General features: G+C 35.3%; 1 protein-coding gene across 7 annotated transcripts in view; it reads left to right on the top strand.

Moving 5' to 3' along the window:
* The window catches only part of KTN1 (kinectin 1), an 88,657-nt gene extending 68,841 nt beyond the window's left edge, over window positions 1-19,816 (top strand). For 3 of the 7 annotated variants that reach the window (XM_029950569.1, XM_029950568.1, XM_029950572.1), the window contains 11 exons: window positions 2,673-2,762; window positions 5,589-5,669; window positions 6,468-6,557; window positions 6,689-6,781; window positions 7,674-7,745; window positions 7,983-8,066; window positions 8,229-8,312; window positions 11,090-11,173; window positions 12,971-13,063; window positions 14,117-14,237; window positions 19,333-19,816. In XM_029950569.1, the coding sequence (XP_029806429.1) occupies window positions 2,673-2,762; window positions 5,589-5,669; window positions 6,468-6,557; window positions 6,689-6,781; window positions 7,674-7,745; window positions 7,983-8,066; window positions 8,229-8,312; window positions 11,090-11,173; window positions 12,971-13,063; window positions 14,117-14,230 (885 nt within the window). In that variant the 3' untranslated portion in view covers window positions 14,231-14,237; window positions 19,333-19,816. The remainder of the gene's footprint in view (window positions 1-2,672; window positions 2,763-5,588; window positions 5,670-6,467; window positions 6,558-6,688; window positions 6,782-7,673; window positions 7,746-7,982; window positions 8,067-8,228; window positions 8,313-11,089; window positions 11,174-12,970; window positions 13,064-14,116; window positions 14,238-19,332) is intronic. The other 4 variants (XM_029950573.1, XM_029950574.1, XM_029950571.1 and 1 more) reach the window with 2 other exon arrangements.
* Window positions 19,817-21,443: the final 1,627 nt, after the last annotated feature.

Genomic DNA, 21,443 nt, shown 5'->3' with positions numbered 1-21,443 from the left:
AGAGTTGTTTTTAAAGATTGAGATGAATGTGCTAGTTCAGTCATGCAGTTTGAAAATTCCTACCAAGAATAAATGTGGAACAGGAGTATTGAATTTTGTAGATGGGTTAATTTAGTTATGTGATTTAATTCAGCATTCTGTAAGTATTTTGTGGACTGAGGTAATCTGTTGAATTCTAAATATAGGTCTTAATGACATTTGAAGGACTTTTTTAAAAAGGAGAATAGTTTTTATTTTTTTTCTATCAAGTATGTTTGTTATTATTTTTCCTGTAGTGTAATGGCTTTGTATTTCTTTACCTAGTCACCTGGGCTTAATTTTCACTAAAACCTAAATCTGAGACAGCTGGCAGACCCTGGGACTAGAGAAATCTAGGCCAGGGAAAAGAATAATCTAGGCTAGATAGGACATTGTTTTATTTAGAGTGGTTGCAGTCAGTAGCAGTGGGGTGTTCTGGTGTAGTTTCTGGTTGTTTCTCTTTACTTTCTTTTTCAATGTTAACACCTGCTGTTTAGCTTTTATTTTGTTAATAAGACTGGGTTTCTAGAAGTACTAATTACTTAATATGCCATTCCTGCAAGAAATTATGGGCCTCGGTCAAAGGCATTCCTGTATATGGTTTACAAAAGGGAACTAGAATTTATCCTTGTTTTATCATGTGATTAGTGAGGAGTATAAAACTTTACCCTTGTTTCAAAACTTAGCACCAAGTGCACAATGTTTTCTTACATAGCTGGTGTTCTACAGAGAATAGAATTTACAGTCTTTCTCTGTTTTAATGGAATTGATTAGACTGTTTTCGGATAGCCTAGGTATAAAGTGATATTGATTGACTCAGAACTACAAATTAGACTGGAAGGAGAAGGAACTGTGTAGAATTCCTTTAGTGTAATAGATGGTACAAATATATAATAATAAGCTTATCTAAAATGTAGGAGAGGATGATATACTGCTTTTTCAGGATTATCTAAAGTAGTAGGTATTCTTAAGGAGCTACTGTCAATGATAAGTTCACATGAATGATACTTCATATATATTACACTTAAAGATAGCAGTGTTCAGTATAAGTAAGATCTTTTCGAGGCATTAAAGTGGAATGGAAATTGCTATCTGTAACCAAACTACTATGTCAAATGAAAACTTTTTAGCAAAATTAGTACAGATCAAAAGTAACTTATCAAATATTTTTTTTGGCCTCTTGTTATAAATTGGACACATTTCTTTTACTTAGTTCTTTTTCCCTTGGAAAGCTTTCTAAAAACTTCTGTTTCATAGTGTCTCTTCTTGTTTTTTTCAGTGACTGTTCCCCCACTTCTGTGGTCAAATGATAAAAATGACCTCTTAATTGTGAATTAATTAATTCTGAATTAGCAGTTAATAAATTTTCTTTGTATCTTATGCAGTTAGATGGGTATATTTCTGAAAAATAGTGACCTTTATTGAATCATTGAAAATAATTCCATTAAAACATCTAGTAAAATCTTGCCATTTATCTTGAATAAAGGCTTTTTCTATGTGCAGAGAATATGATTAATCTTTAGCTTTTTTGGTATAATTTTACATTTTCATGTTAGATTTTCTAAATTGATGTGTATGTCTCTTAATTCAGTAGTGGATTTCAAAGGTTGCATTTAAAATGATGTCAGATAGGGTTGAGATGTTAGCTTGCTTGCCTTGTCACCTGTTGAACTTCATAAATATTTTTTCTTGGTTTGGTTTAGATGTGCATTTTTATAGATGTCATTTTTTAAAAATCTGGTAGAGGTAGTTTGGTTATTAGAGTTTTATTTTGCTTGTGATCAAGTCATTACCCTAATTTTGACAAACCATGGTTTTGAGTTAATAATTGATATCCATTGTACTTGGTTTTAATATCACCAAATTTAGACATGCATTTGTAATACCTTTAAATTTACAGCTGACAGAATCCCTTCAAGTGTCAGAATTAGTCTTCTTGATGCTTGGTATTGGTGAATTAGTTGCCATCAGTTTTTCCTCTTTCCTCTTTTTCCCATATGTACCACCCATCAAATTTTGACAGCCTTTTTTTTCCTCTGTTTAGCATAAGTAACTTCATTTGGCCCTGAAGCTGGAAATGTGAGAATTGCCATTTTAATCCCATTGTTATAGTCCATCAGTAAAAATTTTTTTGTAGAGATTTGCCAGACAAAGCCTCACTTAATGTTGCTCAATGCATATTTTTTGCATGTAGTTTAACTTGTAGCTATAGGAAGTGTTTTGTTTTTTGTTTATAACATGTAGTTTAAGTTTTAGCTGTAGGAAGTGGGTTTTTTTTGTCGTTTTTTTTTAATAACATGTAGTTTAAAGTTTTAGCTATAGGAAGTGAATTTTGTGTTTTTCTTATTTTTGTTTCTGTTTTTTGAATTGTTTCTAGAGGGGCAAATCACTTGATTTCTAATAGCAAGGAAAGTGTCCATATTATCAGATATTGTATTGGCTTGATTAATATAAGGTGGTTATTTAGGATGCTTTAGAGATTTTGCAGATTTTTTCTTATGGAAACATTTTAAAAATTTAAAAAGAAAATTTAACTTTTACCAGTATTAAGATGAATTTTCAAAATACGGTGACTTTTTCCTCCCTTAGAACTTAAAAGCCTGTAACTTTTTTAATTCTATAATCTTGTAAGTTTGGTTTATCTTCTGCTTTAGGAAAGACAACAGCACGTGGAAGCTGTTGAATTAGAAGCTAAAGAAGTTCTCAAAAAATTATTTCCAAAGGTGTCTGTTCCTCCTGATTTGGTAAGATTGATTTATTATTTCTTTACATGTTATCTTTATCATTATTCAAGGAAGTTGTAATAAGCATTGTGCACTTGGTTCACAAGTATATCTATTCCATAATTCCCATTTTTAACCTAGGGTGCTTTTGAGTAGGTAAGATAAATAACTTGATTCAAAACTCATTTCTCCTTATATAACTGATACTTTTATTGTATGCTACAAAATTTACATAATATATTATTTAGAGGATCATAAGCATATTGGGGAAAGAAAAATTTCTTAATGGTTACTAAATCAGTAGTGGCTTTATTCAAAATAGAGGTTAATTTTAAATTATTGCTTCTTAGTTTTATGAACATTTTATTTTTTAATTAAACGTGCTTAATACTTTGAGGCTTTTTTTTCTTTTCAAAACTCAATATCTGTTAATTTCTTTAAGCAAAAGTCTTGAAGGTAATACAGTACAGCTTGCTTTACTCGAGGTTAAATGAGAGAGAAAAGTTGCTTTGATTCACAGAAACATTACAGTGAATATTTGAGGGCAGAGAAAGTGCATGTGCACGTAGTTTCATAAGATGGTGTTGTAGGTCTTTTAAAAAAATTATTTTAATGGAAAATTGCATATACACTTAAAAGTAGAATAGCATAACGAGCCTGATGTACCTTCCCCGGCCCCCATACATCAATACACAGTCTTGTTTTACCTCCTTTCCTGCACTTGCTGGATTATTTTGAAAGAAATCAAACATCAGAGCATTTCATCTGTAGGTATTTATTTCTAAAAGATAAGGATTCCTTTAAAATATTACATGAAAAAACCCTTAATTTCATACATTTTGTCAATACAGTTCTTCATTTGTGATATAAATTTTTAATTTTAATGAAATAACCATTTTAGGTTTTTTTTTTAATGTTTATTGTTGAGAGAGAGAGAGAGAGAGAGAGAGAGAAGAAGAGAAAGAGCATGAGCAGAGAAGAAGCAGAAGAGAGAGGGAGACACAGAATCCAAAGCGCGCTCCAGGCTCTGAGCTTTCAGCATAGGGCCCGCTGCGGGGCTCGAACTCCCTAACTGTGAGGTTATGACCTGAGATGAAGTTGGAGGCTTAACTGACTAAGCCACACAGGCGCCCCATATAATATCTATTCTTGAAAGATTGAATAAGATCACCAGCATTAAAAATTAAGATTTATTCTTACCAGCAATATTACCCACCCTCAACTACAAAATAGTTTTGACACTATAAATATTTATAAATCACCATTACACTTGGATAATGATATTTGGTTTTTGTTCATCCACATGTTATAAGTTGAATATTTATGCATGTAGTCTGTATTTGAGAAATGTATTATTAACTATACCACTTAAAGTGTAGTGTTTTAGGTTTTTAAAGGCATAAAGGGTAGGATAATCTAATTTAAGATAATAAAGCAGCATTAAATTAAAAATTTTTTTATGTTTATTCATTTTTTAGAGAGAGAGAGAGAGGATGAGTAGGGGAGGGACAGAGAGAGAGAGGGAGACACAGAATGTGAAGTGGGCTCTAGGCTCTGAGCTGTCAGCACAGAGCCCGACGTGGGGCTCAAACTCACAAACCTCAAAATCATGACCTGAGCCGAATCAGATGCTCAACCAACTGAGCCACCCAGGCACCCCAAAGCAGCATTAAATTTAATCTTAAGTCAGATATGAAAGGACTTTTATACTTGAAGTATAATCCTTTAACTGTTTTCATTTGCTTTTGTGCTAAGCAAATCAGTATAGGAGAGGTGTAAACTATATGAAAGACCTAAACCATATGACCAGAGGAATGTTTACACACTTTAAGCAACTAAAACAACTTTTCAGCTGACTTTAACTTTTATTGAATCCTGAATTATTTGAAGCTAAGTAGGAATTTAGTAGTACACATTAGTCTTGGATCAAACTTATAACATGAGAGTGTAAACTTTTTTAAAATAGAGAGGCTTTTTTGACTAATTTATACTGTAGAGTAATCTCAGCATTTAGTTTTATTTACTTTTTATTCTTATTTGATAGAATATAGAGAATCCTGATTCAGCATATAAGTAATGCTTGATGATAGAGCAGTTAATAGAATTATCATGGAGTTTCTTGGAGTTAATTAAACCAAAGAATTTAAATCAAATTTCCTCTTATTACTCTTTTAGGTATTTGTTAGCAAGTACTCTATCAGAGTTTAAAATTTGGATAAGAAGCATCAAAAATGTAGCATAATTTATTCTAAAGTTTAGAATAATGACTGAAACCAAAATATTTGCATCCACTTAACCTATCGGCACAAATAGAGTTTTTGTTGGTTGTAAACAAGTAAATGTTTGTGTATTCTTACCACTTTTCCTTATGATTTTAAAAATACCTCAAAATATTTATTTTGAAGTATGTTCAAAATTCCTGGAGCACCTTCATGGAGTTTGAAATCCTCTGAATCGAGTATTTTCCATTGAACTTTCATTTTGTGAACTCAGAATATTTAGTCTTTGAGAACTGGTTTACCTGAAAAAAGTTTTGAAAATTCTTTATTTTAGGTTTTCTCTATTTTAAAGATTGAATCTATTAGGCTGGAATTAAATGAATCCAGATCTATAAGTCCTGAATTCAGTTGCAGGTATCCTTAGTCAAGCTAAATAGCATTTGATTTCGATGGTGGTACCTAGCTATATTTTAGTGTTTATTTTCAAATCTAGGTTAGATACAGTTTACAGAGCAGTTTATTTTTCTTTGAAATTTCCAGAGAGGTGGTTTCTTTCATAGTCCTCTAATTTGGTTATTTCATTTAGATATTTTTGGAGATTGGTTATTTTGACTTCTCTTTTTTACAGAGTTATAGTGAATGGCTGCATGGATTTGAAAAGAAGGCAAAAGAATGTGTGGCTGAAACTTCAAGTTCAGAGGAGGTTAAGGTTAGTTCAAGAAATGAAGTATCTCTGTTTTAACCAGACTGTTTAACCTCTGGAAAAAAGTAAATTTGAATTTATCTTTATGAGCTTGGGAAGATAAAGTATATATCATGGTAGAATAATGAACTTTTAAGAAAGTATAAGGAAATGATTTTATTTTGTATAAATTTTGGTAGAAATGCCACAAATCTTCATTGCATTTGATATGTATACAAAGCTAATGTTTGCTGTTTTTTGTTTTTAATTCTGTATCATAATCATTTCTAAAACTGTATATTTAACTATCTCTTACTCTCTTTTTAGCCTGGGTTTAAAAAGTAAAGATCAGTTGAGGTAGGTAGGTAGAAACTGACTGGTTTGCTAAAGTATCCCCAAATTCATCATTAAGAGTGTTCAGAATCTAGATGTGTTTTATCTTTGCTAGTATTTGGAAGATTTTTTGTATTTCAAGTGGCATGAATAAAATCCTCTCTTCCATGTGTGTGTAGCATAGGTGTTGTGAGTTGACTTCACTTGTGGGTCTGCTTTGATTTTACCATCCTGCTAAAGAGCGATAAGCCTATTTATTATAAAATTGTGTAATATATTTGATAGTAATCAGACTAAGGAAGTTTTATTAGTGAAGACTGAATGACCAAAAAGGTCATTGAACTTTATTTTTCCTTAAGAAGGTTGAAATGTAGTGTTTCACAGTAAAACAGAAACCATTTGTCATAATATACCATTAAATACTGAAACAGATTTGAAGCACATAGTTTCCTGGTAAAACTAGAGAATTTTTTTTTGTTTTATTCTTTGTAGGTTCTAGAGCACAAGTTGAAAGAAGCTGATGAAATGCACACATTGTTACAGCTTGAGTGTGAAAAATATAAATCCGTCCTTGCAGAAACAGTAGGAAATGATTTTTTTAATCTACATTTTGGTTTTATTTTTAAATTATTAACTTATTCCTTAGAGACTTAAATTGTTTATCTTATCATTAGGACATGAATTTTTCAAAGCAACTATTCTTTTCCCTGTAGGAAGGAATTTTACAGAAGCTACAGAGAAGTGTGGAGCAAGAAGAAAATAAATGGAAAGTTAAGGTCGATGAATCACAGAAGACCATTAAACAGGTATTTAAAAAAGAAAAGCATAGAGCAGTAGTTCTCAGGAGTGTGGGCCCTGGATCAGTAGCATCAGTGTAACCTGGAAACTGGTTGGAAATGCTTATTCTTGGCCCCACCTGAGGTTTTCTGAATCTGAAACTCTGTGGGGACAGCAGTCTGTGTTTCAAAGCATCCCCACAACAGATTCTATCTAATGCTCACCCAAATTTGAGAATCACTGGTTTAGTGTATGATCAAACAGTAGTGATAGAGAATATAAAATGCTTTGAACATAAAGCAAAGAATTTAGGGTTCAAAATAAGCTTTACAGCATTGATATGTGATCCATGATACAGTATTCAAGAGAAACTTTTTCTGTTCATGTGATTTGATTGTTACTGTGCTGTCCTAATTTTTCTCCCATTTACTTGGCTGTGGTAAAGGGTGTCCTCTCTGTGGTAGTCATCTTTGTATGGGGACAGATGATAACTAGAGTTTGGGGACCATTTTGTAATGTACGAAAGGACTGAATCACTGTAATGTACACCTGAAACTAACAGGATATTGTATGTCAATTATACTTTACTAAAAATATAGAATAATCACTTGCTTTCCTGTGCTAACTTGTGTAAAATCTGGGGTTGCCAGTGGTATTCTGTGTTAATGCATTTGGGGATTAAATACAGCTAGTTGTTAGTTGATTGATTAAAAAAATTCAGCACTTTTAGTTAGGCCTTAAAATAGTATCATGCAAATGGAGGTAGATTTTGACTACAGTTTAAATCAAATGTCATACTCTCATTTTTAGGGTCTTTTAAAATCCAGTATGGCTTTACGTGAGATACATTTCAAAACCTCTGAAGTGTTTGCTTAAAATTCTACAAGATTTACTTGGTCATATAATTGTTTCACATTTCAGATGCAGTTGTCGTTCACATCTTCAGAACAAGAGCTAGAACGATTAAGAAGAGAAAGTAAAGATATTGAAAACGTATGTTATTTCATCACTTGACTTGTATCCTGTGGACTCAATTTTAGCTTTAAGGGCTGTCTTACGATCTGTGTTTTAAGATTTCTTTTATCTAACGATGCAGGTGTTTTACAAATGTCTAGGGTAGTGTTGGAGATGATAAAGTGTTGTGTTTGTGTCGTAACGTTTCATTGTGGGGGAGCATCATGAAAGGAGATCTTGACTGTGTTAACTTTTCCCTCTTTGTTGCATTGCCAGCTGAGAAGAGAGCGAGAGCAGTTGGAAATGGAACTAGAGAAGGCAGAACTTGAGCGATCCACCTATGTTACAGAAGTCAGAGAGGTACTTACCATAGAACTTTTTCTACCTTGCTCCTCAATTTAAATGAAGTTTATAACAGTGGTAGTATTTTCATAGAAGTTGTTTGTGGCAGAACTTCCGAGTAGCGTACGAAACATGGGATATCATAAGGAGATCAATCTTAAACTCTAAACTTCATTGCAGCTGAAAGATCTGTTGACTGAATTGCAGAAAAAACTTGATGATTCATATTCTGAAGCAGTAAGACAGAATGAAGAGCTAAATTTGGTAAGAAGCTTGTTCTCCACTGGGTATCAAGTAGGCTCTGAAAACACTTGTGTTGACATGTGGAGAAGGCATCTAGACTTTTTCTCCTTGCTAACCTCTTGAGCTTGGCGTTTTTGTAAGTTTAAGGTAATCTGCATATTCTGATGACTTCCTAAGATGATCTTTCTTTTCTTCATTCCTAAGATGACCCTTCTTTTCTTAGCTCCTAACAGTAGCATGTTTGGCTTGCAACTCTTTTTCCAGAAAAAATTTCTGTGTTTTATAAAATCTGTTTCTTGGACAGCATTATTTTCAGTGAATAAAGAAGTGACTCAGACAGCTAAATATTAGTTGAATTGTGAATATTCTCTTCTTAGTTACCATGCTTAGCTGGACCTCTTATTTTCTGACCTGGAAGGAGATTATTAAAGGTTAAAGATATGTATTCTTCAGTCAAGGGCAATAATTCATTCTAGCTTCTTAATTTAACTGGTCTTTCTGTAGATTATAGTTAACAAAAAGCTTGTGAAATTATTTATTGTTAACCTTAGTTAAAGATAACTTATAACTTCTGCCTTATAGAGATGCAGAATACCCTGTATTTCCACTCTTAAAATTTCTGGAAATTTACACTGATTGTGATAAGCTTAGTTGCTAGGTAAATAGAACAATCTCATTGTATGTTTCAGTCGATCATGTCTTTCTATGGCTTAAAAATTATTGTAGCACATGACTAGATTTAAAGTACTTGGATAAACTCTAGGAAGATTTTAAGTTTCCCCCTAGCCCAAGTTAACTTTGCATAGTTTGGAACTTTCTTATACTGCTATGTGTATATCAAGGGAAACTTCTTAACTCGCTCATTTGGTTGGTCTTTGGTGTTATGGTAGTGATTTATGGAAATGAGTTTTAAAGTAGACCTCTGAAATGTACACATTTGAGCCTTCCCCTGCCCTTCTTTATTTTTGAAATAAAATTTTGGTTTTTCACTTATCTTCATTTTTCTTTAAGTCATTTCCACTGCAGTGTGTAACTAGTTTTATACATGTTTACTATATATTGCACAGATCCGGATTGTGATTACATCACAGCTACAAGCCATAAGCCCTACCCTACAATGTGTTCTTAAAAAATGTTAACTACAATTTTTGGAGATTTTTACTTTTTTTTTTTTTTTTTATGTCTTTTATTTATTTTTGAGAGACAGAGAGAGACAGCGTGAGCAGGGGAGGGTCAGAGAGAGAGGGAGACACAGAATCTGAAGCAGGCTCCAGGCTCTGAGCTAGCTGTCAGCACAGAGCCCGACGCGGGGCTCGAACCCACGAACTGTGAGATCATGACCTGAGCCGAAGCCGGCTGCTTAACTGACTGAGCCACCCAGGCACCCCTGGAGATTTTACTTTAAAAAAATTTTCTTTTTAAGTTTATTTATCACTGATAGAGAGAGAGAACGAGCAGGGGAGGGGCAGAGAGGACAGAGGAAGCAGGCTCTGTGCTGAAGCAGGCTCTGTGCTGACAGCAGAGAACCCAGTGTGGGGCTCAGACTCAGTGAATTGTGACATCATGACCTGAGCTGAAGTTGGAAGCTCAACTGACTGAGCTACCCAGGCACCCCTAGATTTTACTTTTAACTTTGATCCATGGTAGCAAGCCCCAACAGAGGGCATCGAGCCCATAGGATTATAGTTGAGTCTTCATTCTGCCTGGTGTTCTTTTTACTTTTAGCCCCTCTACTTCTGTTAAGAGGCCAATTTAAATGGTATTTGTTTCTTATTTTTGCCTTGAATCTTTTTTTTTTTTTTTAAGTGTTTCATTTTGTTTGCTCAGGATAACTGTTGCCACATTTTAAGATAAAATGATTTTGTTTGCCTATATATACTTTGCCATGTACTAAATTACAGTTAAGTAAAGGAGCAAAAACTGAAGCATTTGGGTACTTAAATAGAGTTCCCAAAATAAAATTTCCACATGGAATGTCCCTCACTAATTGTCTCCGGTTCGAAAGGTTAGGATCTTCTATTTACCCTTTTTGGGTCTCCAGGAACTGTTTGGAAATTTAGGCCTATGGGTGCCAGGCAAAATCAGTTAACCTGATGAGTTTAATAAGAAAATTATTTTGTTGTTAGTATGGTCCCTTTCCCTTATTCATATATAACTGGAACATTTATCATGGAAAAAGGCATTATAGGCACTAGAGTTTATAGAACTTTACAACTGTTTTGACAAAGTGGTTATTGACACGTATATCTTAAGACATATAATTTGGCCATTGTGGTCTTGCACTGATCTCTTTAGTGATGTTTCAAAGGATTATCAACATTTAAATTTTCAACTTTTCATTTTACTGTATTTGTAATCTGTTCAATGTCTTTTAAAATATTACACAGTTGACTCTTAACTGGAGAGGTCAAGAAAGTCTTAAAAAGCTAATTAGTAAAATTTCTGACTACTTGCCTTTTGATTTGGAATAATTTAAATATGAATGAATTACTTTATGAATAGTGAATAGTAATACTTTTAAAAGGAACTTTACTAGAATGTGATGGTTTTGTTTTTACATTTACAGTTTTCTGTTCTAAATTCTAGTTTGTTTCTATAGCTTTTCTTATATTTAGCTTTACAGATGGGAACCTCCACCGCTTAGCTTTTCTATACATCTGGTGCAGCATATTGGCTAATCCACTATGCATAATAACTGTTAGCGATCCCATTCTTTCTCATTCATCCTTCTAAGGGTCTCAGCACAATCAGAGAAGGATGCAAATTAAGTTAATTGTTGTGTTCCTTTATTTTTACAGTTAAAGACACAGTTAAATGAAACACTCACAAAGCTTAGAACTGAACAAAGTGAAAGACAGAAGGTAGCTGGTGACTTGCATAAGGTAAGATGCTGCTTGTTCTGAAGATGCCGTATCATCATGCTGTGTTGTGTTTTGAATCTTAAGCAAACATACTGCTAATTGTAGATTTTTTTGCATATTAATGTGCTTATAAATGTAAACTGTTTTACAGTTACATTTTTAGAATGAAAATTTTTGGCTTGTTTTTCCATTCTTTATTTGCTTCATTATTTCAATACATTTATATAAGTAATTGCTGTATAAAGTATAGATAAAGTTTTAAATTTGAAGGTACTCTTTTTTAAAAATTTGGTTAATCCATTTATTGTTTTGTTGAGATTTGCTTAGTTGCTTACAAAGTATGTTTCTTTAGATTTTCATACATCTAAAAGATGTATAGGCCTCTGATGTTTGAGAAATTTGTGCCTTTTGTTTGAGGAAATACACTCTTTTTGTCTCTTATAAATGGGAAATTTTTAAGGTTACATTTCTTACTCTTTACATTAAGTTGGAAAGTTATTTATAATTGTTTTCTGGATATTTTTAATAATGCAGTTGACATATGCTTAATATCAGAGCTGCTTTAGAGCTCTGATTGTGTTCGTGGGAGTCATTAGTAAAACAAATATGTCACTTTTTAAAAGTTGAAAGAAATATTTTTATTTTTTCCTGTATGATATAGCTTATTATGTAGAAGTCTAGGAATCCATAAAGAGTACATTTAACATGATGAAAAACACAATCAAGGAATTCAGAATAGCTTTAAGTTATTTTGGTGTTAGTGTCACCAGAACATAAAAGGTGATCTCAGGATATTTGCATCAGAGCTCAAACTTAGATACGTGATGCATTGTCCAGGATGAGCAGTCGTGATTTTAATTTTTGACCTTGATCAAAATATAAAACATGCAGTTTTAGCGTAGCATTTTGATTTCTCAGATATTAAGGATATTAAACAAGTGCTCAAAGATAAAAGGATGCGCTGTGTTAACTTATAACAGAAATACTGTGCAACATTTGATTGGAAATTCATGTATATATTGATATAAAAAGTTAACAAAATACTTTGTGACACAAGCAAGTATACAAGAGCATTGATAAGAAGCAAGCATAAAAAACCCCCTTGATAAGAAATTTTCTGCCCCAATTTTTTTTTAGTTTTTTTTTTTTTTTAACATTTTATTTATTTTTGAGAGAGAGAGAGACCGCGTGAGCAGGTGAAGGTCAGAGAGAGGGAGACGCATGATCTGAAGACAGGCTTCAGGCTCTGAGCTAGCTGTCAGCACAGAGCCCAACATGGGGCTCAAACCCACCAGCCGTGAGATGTGACCTGAGCTGAAGTTGGACGCTTAACCAACTGAGCCACCTAGGTGCCCCTCTGCCCAAATTTTCTATTAGCACAAGCTGTATGTAAGAGGGATCTGGACGAGAGAGTCAGGGCAAACCCACTAACTAGTTTAGGATTTGTGGAGCATATATGGTTTCTCCCACATACTCTTTTTTGCTGGTGTGCTTAATACGCTTTAAAACTGTAAAAACCACTCTTAGTTTGTGAGCTCTGTAAAACAGGCTGTGTCCAGAAGTGGCTGACGCCTGATCTAGGCTATCGGCTGTGGTTATTTTTTTTTTAAATATCTTTATACATTTTCTCTATTGTTTGAACTTTTTCAAACAATAAGCGGTAAGCATGGGTTTTTGTAATCCGGTCAGGGAGGAAGCTATTTTTGTTTTGGAGAGAAAAATAATAGATTGGCTGTACATTGTGTTTTGACATGAGCTTTTCTCGTATATGTTTATCAGTTGTAGTATTTCGAGGCTACCATATTGTTTTTCTTACAGGCTCAACAGTCACTGGATCTTATCCAGTCAAAAATTGTAAAAGCTGCTGGAGACACTACTGTTATTGAGAATAGTGATGTTTCCCCAGAAATGGTATGCATTTTCTTTAACCCTGCATCTCTAAGCTAATTACCTTGTAAATCATGTGAAGAATAAAAAGTGTACAAGACCCATCTCTGACTTAAAGTGTCTTTGTAATGTGCATCCATCTGTTATGTTGAATTCTTACTAATCACTAAGGTCATCTTTTCTTCGAGATATTTTATGTCTGAAATGCACTGTTTTTATGAGGTTTGTTTTCCCTTAAGCTTACTAAGGTATTGTATTCATTTTAATGTTTGTGTTGCAAGTATTATGGTACACTGGCTAAGAGTGTCAACTTGGTCAGACGGCCTGGGCTTAACTCCTGACCCTGCTGCTTATTAGTAGGTGTGTGATTTTGGACAACTTTCCTTAGCCTCTCTGTGCTTTAGTTACCCCATCTGTGAAAGGCAATGATAATAGTACCAATCTTGTAGGATTGGTGAAGGGGATAAATGAGTTACTATATAAAACACTTAGAATAGTCTGTAGTACTTACAACAGTGCCCAGCTCAGTATATGTGAACTTACTATTGTGAACACTCTCCTTTGGTGTCTGGCAAATATTTTTCTGAAAAGAGAAATGGATTTATAACTGATACTCAAGGTCTAGATTGTTGCCTTTGTTGACCTAGTGACATTTATAACCTAGCTTTCTTTGATGCACCGTATTTGCACCCTTAGGTAGCAAACAATATCTTTTTATTTTTTAATGTTTGCTTATTTTTTGAGAGAGAGTGAGCAAGGGGAGGGGCAGAGAGAGAAGGAAACACAGAATCCGAAGCAGCTTCCAGGCTCTGAGCTGTCAGCACAGAGCCCCATGTGGGGCTCGAACTCACAAACTGTGAGATCATGACCCGAGCTGGTTGGATGCTTAACTGACTGAGCCACCCAGGTGCCCTGCACACACTATTTCTTTATGTGGTTTTTGTCATTGTTGATTTTCTTGTGATTTTCAATATTTTTCATGTTTGTATTTAAAGCAACAATAACGTATTTTCTCTTTTGGTTGCAAATGCCTTTTCTTTATTTTGGACTTTTTCATCACTTTCCCCTTCTCTTTAGGAGTCTTCTGAGAAGGAGACGATGTCTGTAAGTCTAAATCAGACTGTAACACAGTTACAGCAGCTGCTTCAGGCAGTAAACCAACAGCTCACAAAGGAGAAAGAACACTACTAGGCATTAGGTAAGGGTAACTGATGTGTCACTGACTGTGGGTTATTGACACTGTGTATGTGAATGTGTGTGTAGTGTATGCTTGCCGTGAGTACAGCAGCTCTTGTTGCCCTAGTGGAAATATTCGCCCTTTCTCTCTGCACCTCTGGATGATAGCTTTAGCTTCCTTGGAGCATTATTTCCATCTCTTACGTATTTTGGTGTTGTGGCTTGGAGGGAGAAAATCCTTTTATTTTTGCCACCTTTGACCTTTTTATAAAACAGACTCTCATAACTTGTTTACCTAGGTTTTGTTCATTGCATAATGTGCGCAACTGTTTCTTTAGTTTATCTGTGTAATTTTTTTTTTTAATGACTTGGTAAAATTGTAATGTTTTTACTGAGGTAAGATGCTGAGCTGAAAATCAAATCATCACAATTTCTTTAAATTTGTGCTTATAAGGTAAAGGAATTCTTTTTTTTTTTTTTATGTTTATTCATTTTTTGAGAAAGAGAGACGGAGTGTGAGTGGAGGGACAGAGAGAGGGAGACATAGATTCTGAAGCAGGCTCCAGAGTTGTCTGAGTTGTCAGCACAAAGCCTGACACAGGGCTCAAACCCACGAACCGCGAGATCATGATCTGAGCGAAAGTCAGGCTTTAAACTGATTGAGCCACCCAAGTGCCCCAAGAAATCCCAGGTTTTAACTCCTAAAGTGAGAGTCTTAGCTGAAGTTAAATAAATCTATCATTAATCTAACCATGGTATGAAATTTTATTGTCCTCAGGATAGGCTAGGTGTCCTGGAAAAGTTGAGTGGATCACCATTTTGGTTACAGGGGCATTCTGTCTCACTTTTATAGAACAGTTGTCTTCTGACCTGCCTTAGCATAGCATTTCCTTTAAAATGCTATTTCAGGTCACTTACCTCCAAAAGACTTTATAGATAAACCCAGCTCGTTCTTTTAACCTGCCAGTAAAAATAATCATACCCTTAATCTTCGATCCTTGGTAAGCTGATCTCTCCAGTGGGTATAGTTAAACTTATGCCACATCACCTCCCTTCTCCAAATTGGAAAACAACCTGCTTCTGGTTTCCCTGGGAAACTCTTTCTCCCATGTCTTCAGCCTTACTCTCTTCACTGCACATGGTCCTTCTGTTCAGTCTTGAAAACCTGTTCTGATGTCTTATTTTAACCTTGTACTTCCTTCAGGTTACCACTTTAATTTTTTTGTTTGTTTAACAGATTCATAAATTATTCTAACAGTATGCACATCTTTACTTGCTGTTACAGCTTCCTCTAGTCTAGAATACATTCCAATGAAAACTTTTTTGCTAGGGTCATTAGTGATTTCCTAATTGCTATATCTAATACAGACCTTTCTTTTAATTCTGAAAGTATAAGAAAGTATAATAATTTTCAGTATAAAATACTGAAAATAGTTATGAAATAGGCTAAGTGTGCTGGAGTCAGTCCATAGGCCTTTGTGTGATAAGGAAGGGGCTTTGTTTCTGAGAGGCTAATAATTTCCAAGATTACTTCTTATCCCTGGCCTTTCAACCTTGTCAGTAGTATCTCTCCATCATCTCAGACGTGTTCTTTAATATTTCTTTTTCTTCCCAAACACACAGTTTGCTCATATTAAGTCTTGTGAACCTGTTTCCTCCTTGGTCTTCATCATACTAAATTTGAGACTCAATACTGATTGATGGTAGTACGACACTTTTATTTTTCAGATTTGTTTTCCCTGATGTATGAAATTATAACTTGTTAAATATGTACATCCTGGCAGTACAACTAAAACTAAAACTGAGCTGCTGTTTGGCAGGCAGCTCCCATGAGTGCTAACTCTTGTCAGCTAATGAACAGAAGTCCAGGTTTGGCAAGAAAGGGTCGAGCGTCAACAGTGCATTCTGAAGCGTAGGATGGACTGTATGAGGATCGTGGTCAACCGGGCACTTGGGAGCTCTTTCTTCTATAGGTTCTGCCCAGATCATTACCCGTTGACAGTAATAACACCTCCCTACATATCCCTTGGTTCCCACCACTCCTCTTCATGCCCCTTAAATGTTTATAGTACCCTCAAGGGTTTAACTTCAGTCATCAGTTTTGCTCAGTGTTTTCTCCTCTCGTGAACTCTCTTAAAACTAGTACCTATGATGAGAAAAAAGCCCAGACTACTACCTGATGATTAAATTAGAAATATTACTTGCTTTATCATCAAAATGTAGATAATAGATTAATATTTGATGTCAGGAAAATTACTTTTTAGTGTATACCACAAGTAGATATGAATTGCTTAAAATAATGATGTACAATTTCGATAAGGGAAAGACCATTTTTAAAAGACAAAAATGAGATAATTTAGTTTTCTAAATCCTAGTGTGTGTTACTTGGCATTTCTGTGAACTATAGGGGTAGGTGTGTTGATCTGTCCTTAATTTGTAAACCCTTAAGCTTTCTTTTGGAAGTTTTCCTATCTATCCCTTCCTTCCCCCAAAGAGAAGATTATCATTTCTTCCCTTCCTTTTTATGAATTGAGATAATGTTTTTTTTAGCTTTGGACTAGCAACACTAGTACTTTATAGTATACTTTTTTTGTTACCAGTTTTTTTTGTTACCTATTTATCTTTCAGAAATCTATTTTTCCTTATGTTTCATATTTGCCTGGCTTCTCCGTATTCAAAGTGTATATCTGACCATATCAGAAGATTTTATTACTCCAGAGTCTTAGTCTGTTTGGTTCTATAACAAAAATCCCATAGACTGGGGGGCTTGATCAACATTTATTTTTGATGGTTTTGGGGGCTGCAGAGTCCAAAATCAAGGCGCCAGCAGATTCTGTGTCTGGTGAGACCTTCCTGGTTTAGAGATGGCCATCTTCCCACTGTGTCCTCGCATGGCAGAAGGGGCAAGGGAGCTCTCTCAGATCCCTTTTAGGCAGACACTGATCCCCTTCATGATGGTGGAGTCTTCCAAAGGCCCCACTTCCAAATGCCATTGCATTGGGAGTTAGAATCTCAACATATAAATTTTGGGAGACACAAACATTCAGACCATAACATTCAGGTCCTCTTACCTTGGAACCAGTGTGTGGAATCCTGGGGAGGGAGGAGGATGATTTTAACAGCAGTCACTTTATGAGTTTGCTTCTAAGCATGAGCAGGCTTCTGACATGTAGTCATTCATTTAATCTTGACAACAACCTAGGACAGTAGATAGGTGGTGGTATTATTATTATTATTATTATTATTATTATTATTATTATTATTTAGTCCTATTTTACAACAGACCCAAAGATGTTCCTATAATTTGCCCTAGGTCATTCAGCTGGTAACTGGGTGAGCTGGAATTTAAGCCGAGGTGGTCTCTGCCTAGTACCTACACTCATAACTAATACTTTTCTTCTCCTTTAGTCCACGCATTCTGTGCTTTGACCCCTTTTGTTGCTGCTTTCTTTTCACTTATTCTGGCTTGTCCTTAATTGCCAGCCTCTTGCTTATGTAGTCAATTCTGACTTTTTCCTAAAGTTGGTATTTGATTTGTCAATAGTGAATTGGAGAGGCTTTCGATGTTAACCATAAAAAAAAAAAGGTGAAGTTTTGTGTGTGTGTTTTGTATGTATGTGCTTTCCCTACTCTTGTGTGACATATAGATTTTTTTTGCTATGGTTGTCTCTTGTTTCTGAAAGAAAGATGTTCTTTTATAGCAGCATTGAAGCATAAGAGTTAGTGTTCCAGATATAAGCTAGCATTTATTTATTTGCTTTACACTTGGCTATCACAATGCTCAGGTTTTCATTTTCTGTGATGTGTTTGCATAGCATTTAGTAGTGTCCTGTACCAGTGCGTTATGTAGACTTTCTGATCCTCTCTTAATCTTGTTTTTGATGAGACAATGTGATAGCCAGTGAGAACTTTGCTTTTTAACTTTCTAATTCTTTTCCCCTCAAAATTTTTTATTTTTAAAAAGTTCACACATAAAAGCTGAGGGATTCTTGGGTGGCTCAGTCAGTTAAGTGTCTGGCTCTTGATTTCGGCTCAGGTCATGATCTTAGACTTTGTGAGTTCGAGCCCTGCTTCTGGGTTCTGTGCTGATAGCTTGGAACCTCCTTGGGATTTTCTCTCTCTCTCTCTCTCTCTCTCTCTCTCTCTCTCTCTCTCTCTCTCCCCCCCTCCCTCCCTCCCTCCCTCCCTCTCTCCCTCTCTCCCTCTCTCCCTCTCTCCCTCTCTCCCTCTCTCCCTCTCTCCCTCTCTCCCCCCCCTCTCGCTCTGCTCGTCCCCTGCTCACTCTCAAACTCTCTCAAAATAAATAAATGAACTTAAAAAGAAAAGCTGAAAGAGTGGGGCAGCACTCCTTTCACCTGCTTCATCTCTTTGTGTATATACAGATATTTTGTTGATGTCAAACCATTTGAAAGCAATTTACTACAGATATCACATTTTATCCCAAAGCACTTCAGTATGTATCTCTGAAGAACAAAGTCATTCTCTTATAAATCCATAGTGGTACCATTATCACATCCAAAAAAAACCCCCAAAAATCCAGTAGTTCTATAAAATCATCCAGTAGTAAACTTATATTCAAATTTTCTCAATTTTACCACACATATCTTTTTAGCTATTTTTCCCAAACCAGTCAGAATTTTACAATGTTGCATTTGGGTAAGTCTTTTTAGTCTCTATAATGGCTTTTAAAGTTTCACTTCTTATCGTCATTTTATCTGACTTGGAAAACTTCACAAGACCTCAGAAAATCTCTGCCTGAAACTTTGTTCATTCATGGGAGAGAGTTGTAAATTTCAGTGCTACTCACCTTACTAGCTTTATATTTTCTTGAGTAGAACTAATAAAAATGGATTCCTGGTGGTGGTCTTTTAAATGTTTCCTAATAGTACTTTCAAATCTCTACATTAGTCTCAGTTTGGTCTGAGGTTTTCACTCCTATATTTTTAAATCCACCTCGTAAGCTTCTGAATCTTGAGATTTTTTTTTTCTTGTGTTTGATTACCATTAGTATAGTTGTTTTTGATCCTAGAGTATATATTTTTGGTGTTTGACGAATGTCTTCTGATTGCCTTTTGTTTCTTGTTTTAAAATGAATTTTTTTTCCTGATATTTTACAGAGTGAAGTAACTGGGAAGCTGTTCATTCGAGGATAACAGAAGGCACTGTATTATATTTTGCCAAATTAAAGCCTTATTTATGTTTTCACCCTTTCTACTTTGTCAGAAACACTGAACAGAGTTTTGTCTTTTCTAATCCTTGTTAGACTACTGATTTAAAGAGAGAAAAAAAAAAAAGCCAACTCTGTAGACACCTCCAGAGTTTAGTTTTATAATAAAAACTGTTTGAATAATTAGACCTTTACATTCCTGAAGATAAAATAAACATGTAATCTTTTATCTTATTTTGCTCAATAAAATTGTTCAGAAGATCAAAAGTGGTAAAGACAATATAAAATTTAACATTTTAATACTGATGTTGTACACTGTTTTACTTAATATTTTGGGGAGTAACTGCCTCTGACTTTAAGAAAACACTTTTTTGTTGCTAATGTAATCCGTTTTTTGTAATGGCGTCAGCAAATAAAGGGATGCTTATTATTCAGACGTTCTCCAACTTTCATTGTGCTTTAACAGATCTTAGTACTACAGATTGACATAATTTAGAAGACAGTTATTAATTGCTGCTCTTGGACAAGGTAAGGTAGGTTTTGTTGTTCGTGCACCTTCTCTAAAGGGAGATCTGGGTCTTCTCCAGGCCTGTGTGTCATGTACACTGTGTCTGGCCCAAGCTGTACCTGGAAAGGACGAGGTGCAGGAATGCCGCTTCCAGACTCCTCACTGCAGCTTCAAGTGGAAGAGCTCTCCTTTTACACTTGTACTTTCTTAACTAATTTATAATTAACTTTTTAGTTTCCTTCAGGCACATGTTACATGGTTTGCATGTATTATTTTTTGTTGAAGAAAGTTTTAATTAAATAATTTTATGAAACCTCTGGACCCTGCGGATGCTAAATAACCACTGAAAGATCTCTTGTGCCATTGGGGGTTTTTTTGTTTTTAGTTTTTTGGTTTTTGCTTTGCCATTGAGTATTAAAGTGCCTGTCAGGCCATACTGTGGCCTCCTTGCTATTTCAGTCATGCTTCTACCTAAAACTCTATTCTCCTGGGTATCTGTCTTGGCTTGCTTCGTCATCTTCAAATCTGTTTGAACATCACCTTTTTCATCAGGTCTTTCTTGACCATCCAGTATCCCCCTTGCCTCCCCGTCCACCTGCCTACTTTTGTCTATAAGGTTTATTAGCCCCAGTATATACTTGGTCACACCCCGTCCTCCCACCAGAAGTAGCTCCATGAGGACAGGAATCTTGTCTTCTGCTCTTTGCTTTTTCCCAAGCCCTGGAAGGTGCCAGGCACTTATTTGTGCTCAGGTATTGAAATGAATGGATGGATGAAATTCATTTTTACAGTTTGAGGATTATCTAAAGTGGTGCCTCCCAACCTTTTCCCATCACGCCAGGCACACCAAATACTATTTCTAAATTATGTAGAAATAAACTGGAGAGGTTGCTCATGGCCGGTGATGACTGGCTTGAGGACTTGGACTACCCCAGACCATACCCACCTGCTTTGAGCAAACTTGGAACAGTGATCTGAGGGCCCGATACCATGTCGTCTTCCTCGTCGTCATCGTCATCATCTATCTCTGTGAATCTTTTTCCTCTGCTGTTGTCTGTAAAGATAACGTGTCTCTGCCATCTGGAAAAAGCAAACAAATCCCCCCTTTCTTCTTACAACCTCTTGCTCCTCTCCTCTTCCTTCAGAGCTCAGTTCCTAATGTGTAATTGTACTATTTTTTCAACCTCTTGGTATATTTGAATTTTTGAAAAAGTAATTACAAGAGAGACTAAGGATTCAGTCCAGTTTCTTATTGATTTGTACCCCCTCCCTCAACATCCCAAGCAAATGTGCATTCATCTTTTTGCATCTGAAGTGGCAGGAAGTTCACAACATTGCCTATTTACGAATTGGGGCAGTTTTGTAATTGTTTCTTCTGTCCTCGACTGTCCATCTTTCCCCATTGTGTTATAAGCAGATCACTCAGAAAAAAAAGAGTCTTATGTCCTCCGTCTCTAGTGACTCCTCTTGCCACTGTTGCAGCCAGTTGAGGCAGGAAGCCCTAAGAAAATTACTCTGGTTGAGGGGAGCCCACACGGAGGGGAGAATGACCG

The sequence above is a fragment of the Suricata suricatta genome, chromosome 9, assembly GCF_006229205.1.
Source record: "Suricata suricatta isolate VVHF042 chromosome 9, meerkat_22Aug2017_6uvM2_HiC, whole genome shotgun sequence".
In the NCBI taxonomy this organism is placed as follows: Eukaryota; Metazoa; Chordata; class Mammalia; order Carnivora; family Herpestidae; genus Suricata; species Suricata suricatta.
The sequence above is the reverse complement of the archived record's forward strand: the minus strand, read 5'-3'. Positions and strand labels throughout refer to the sequence as shown.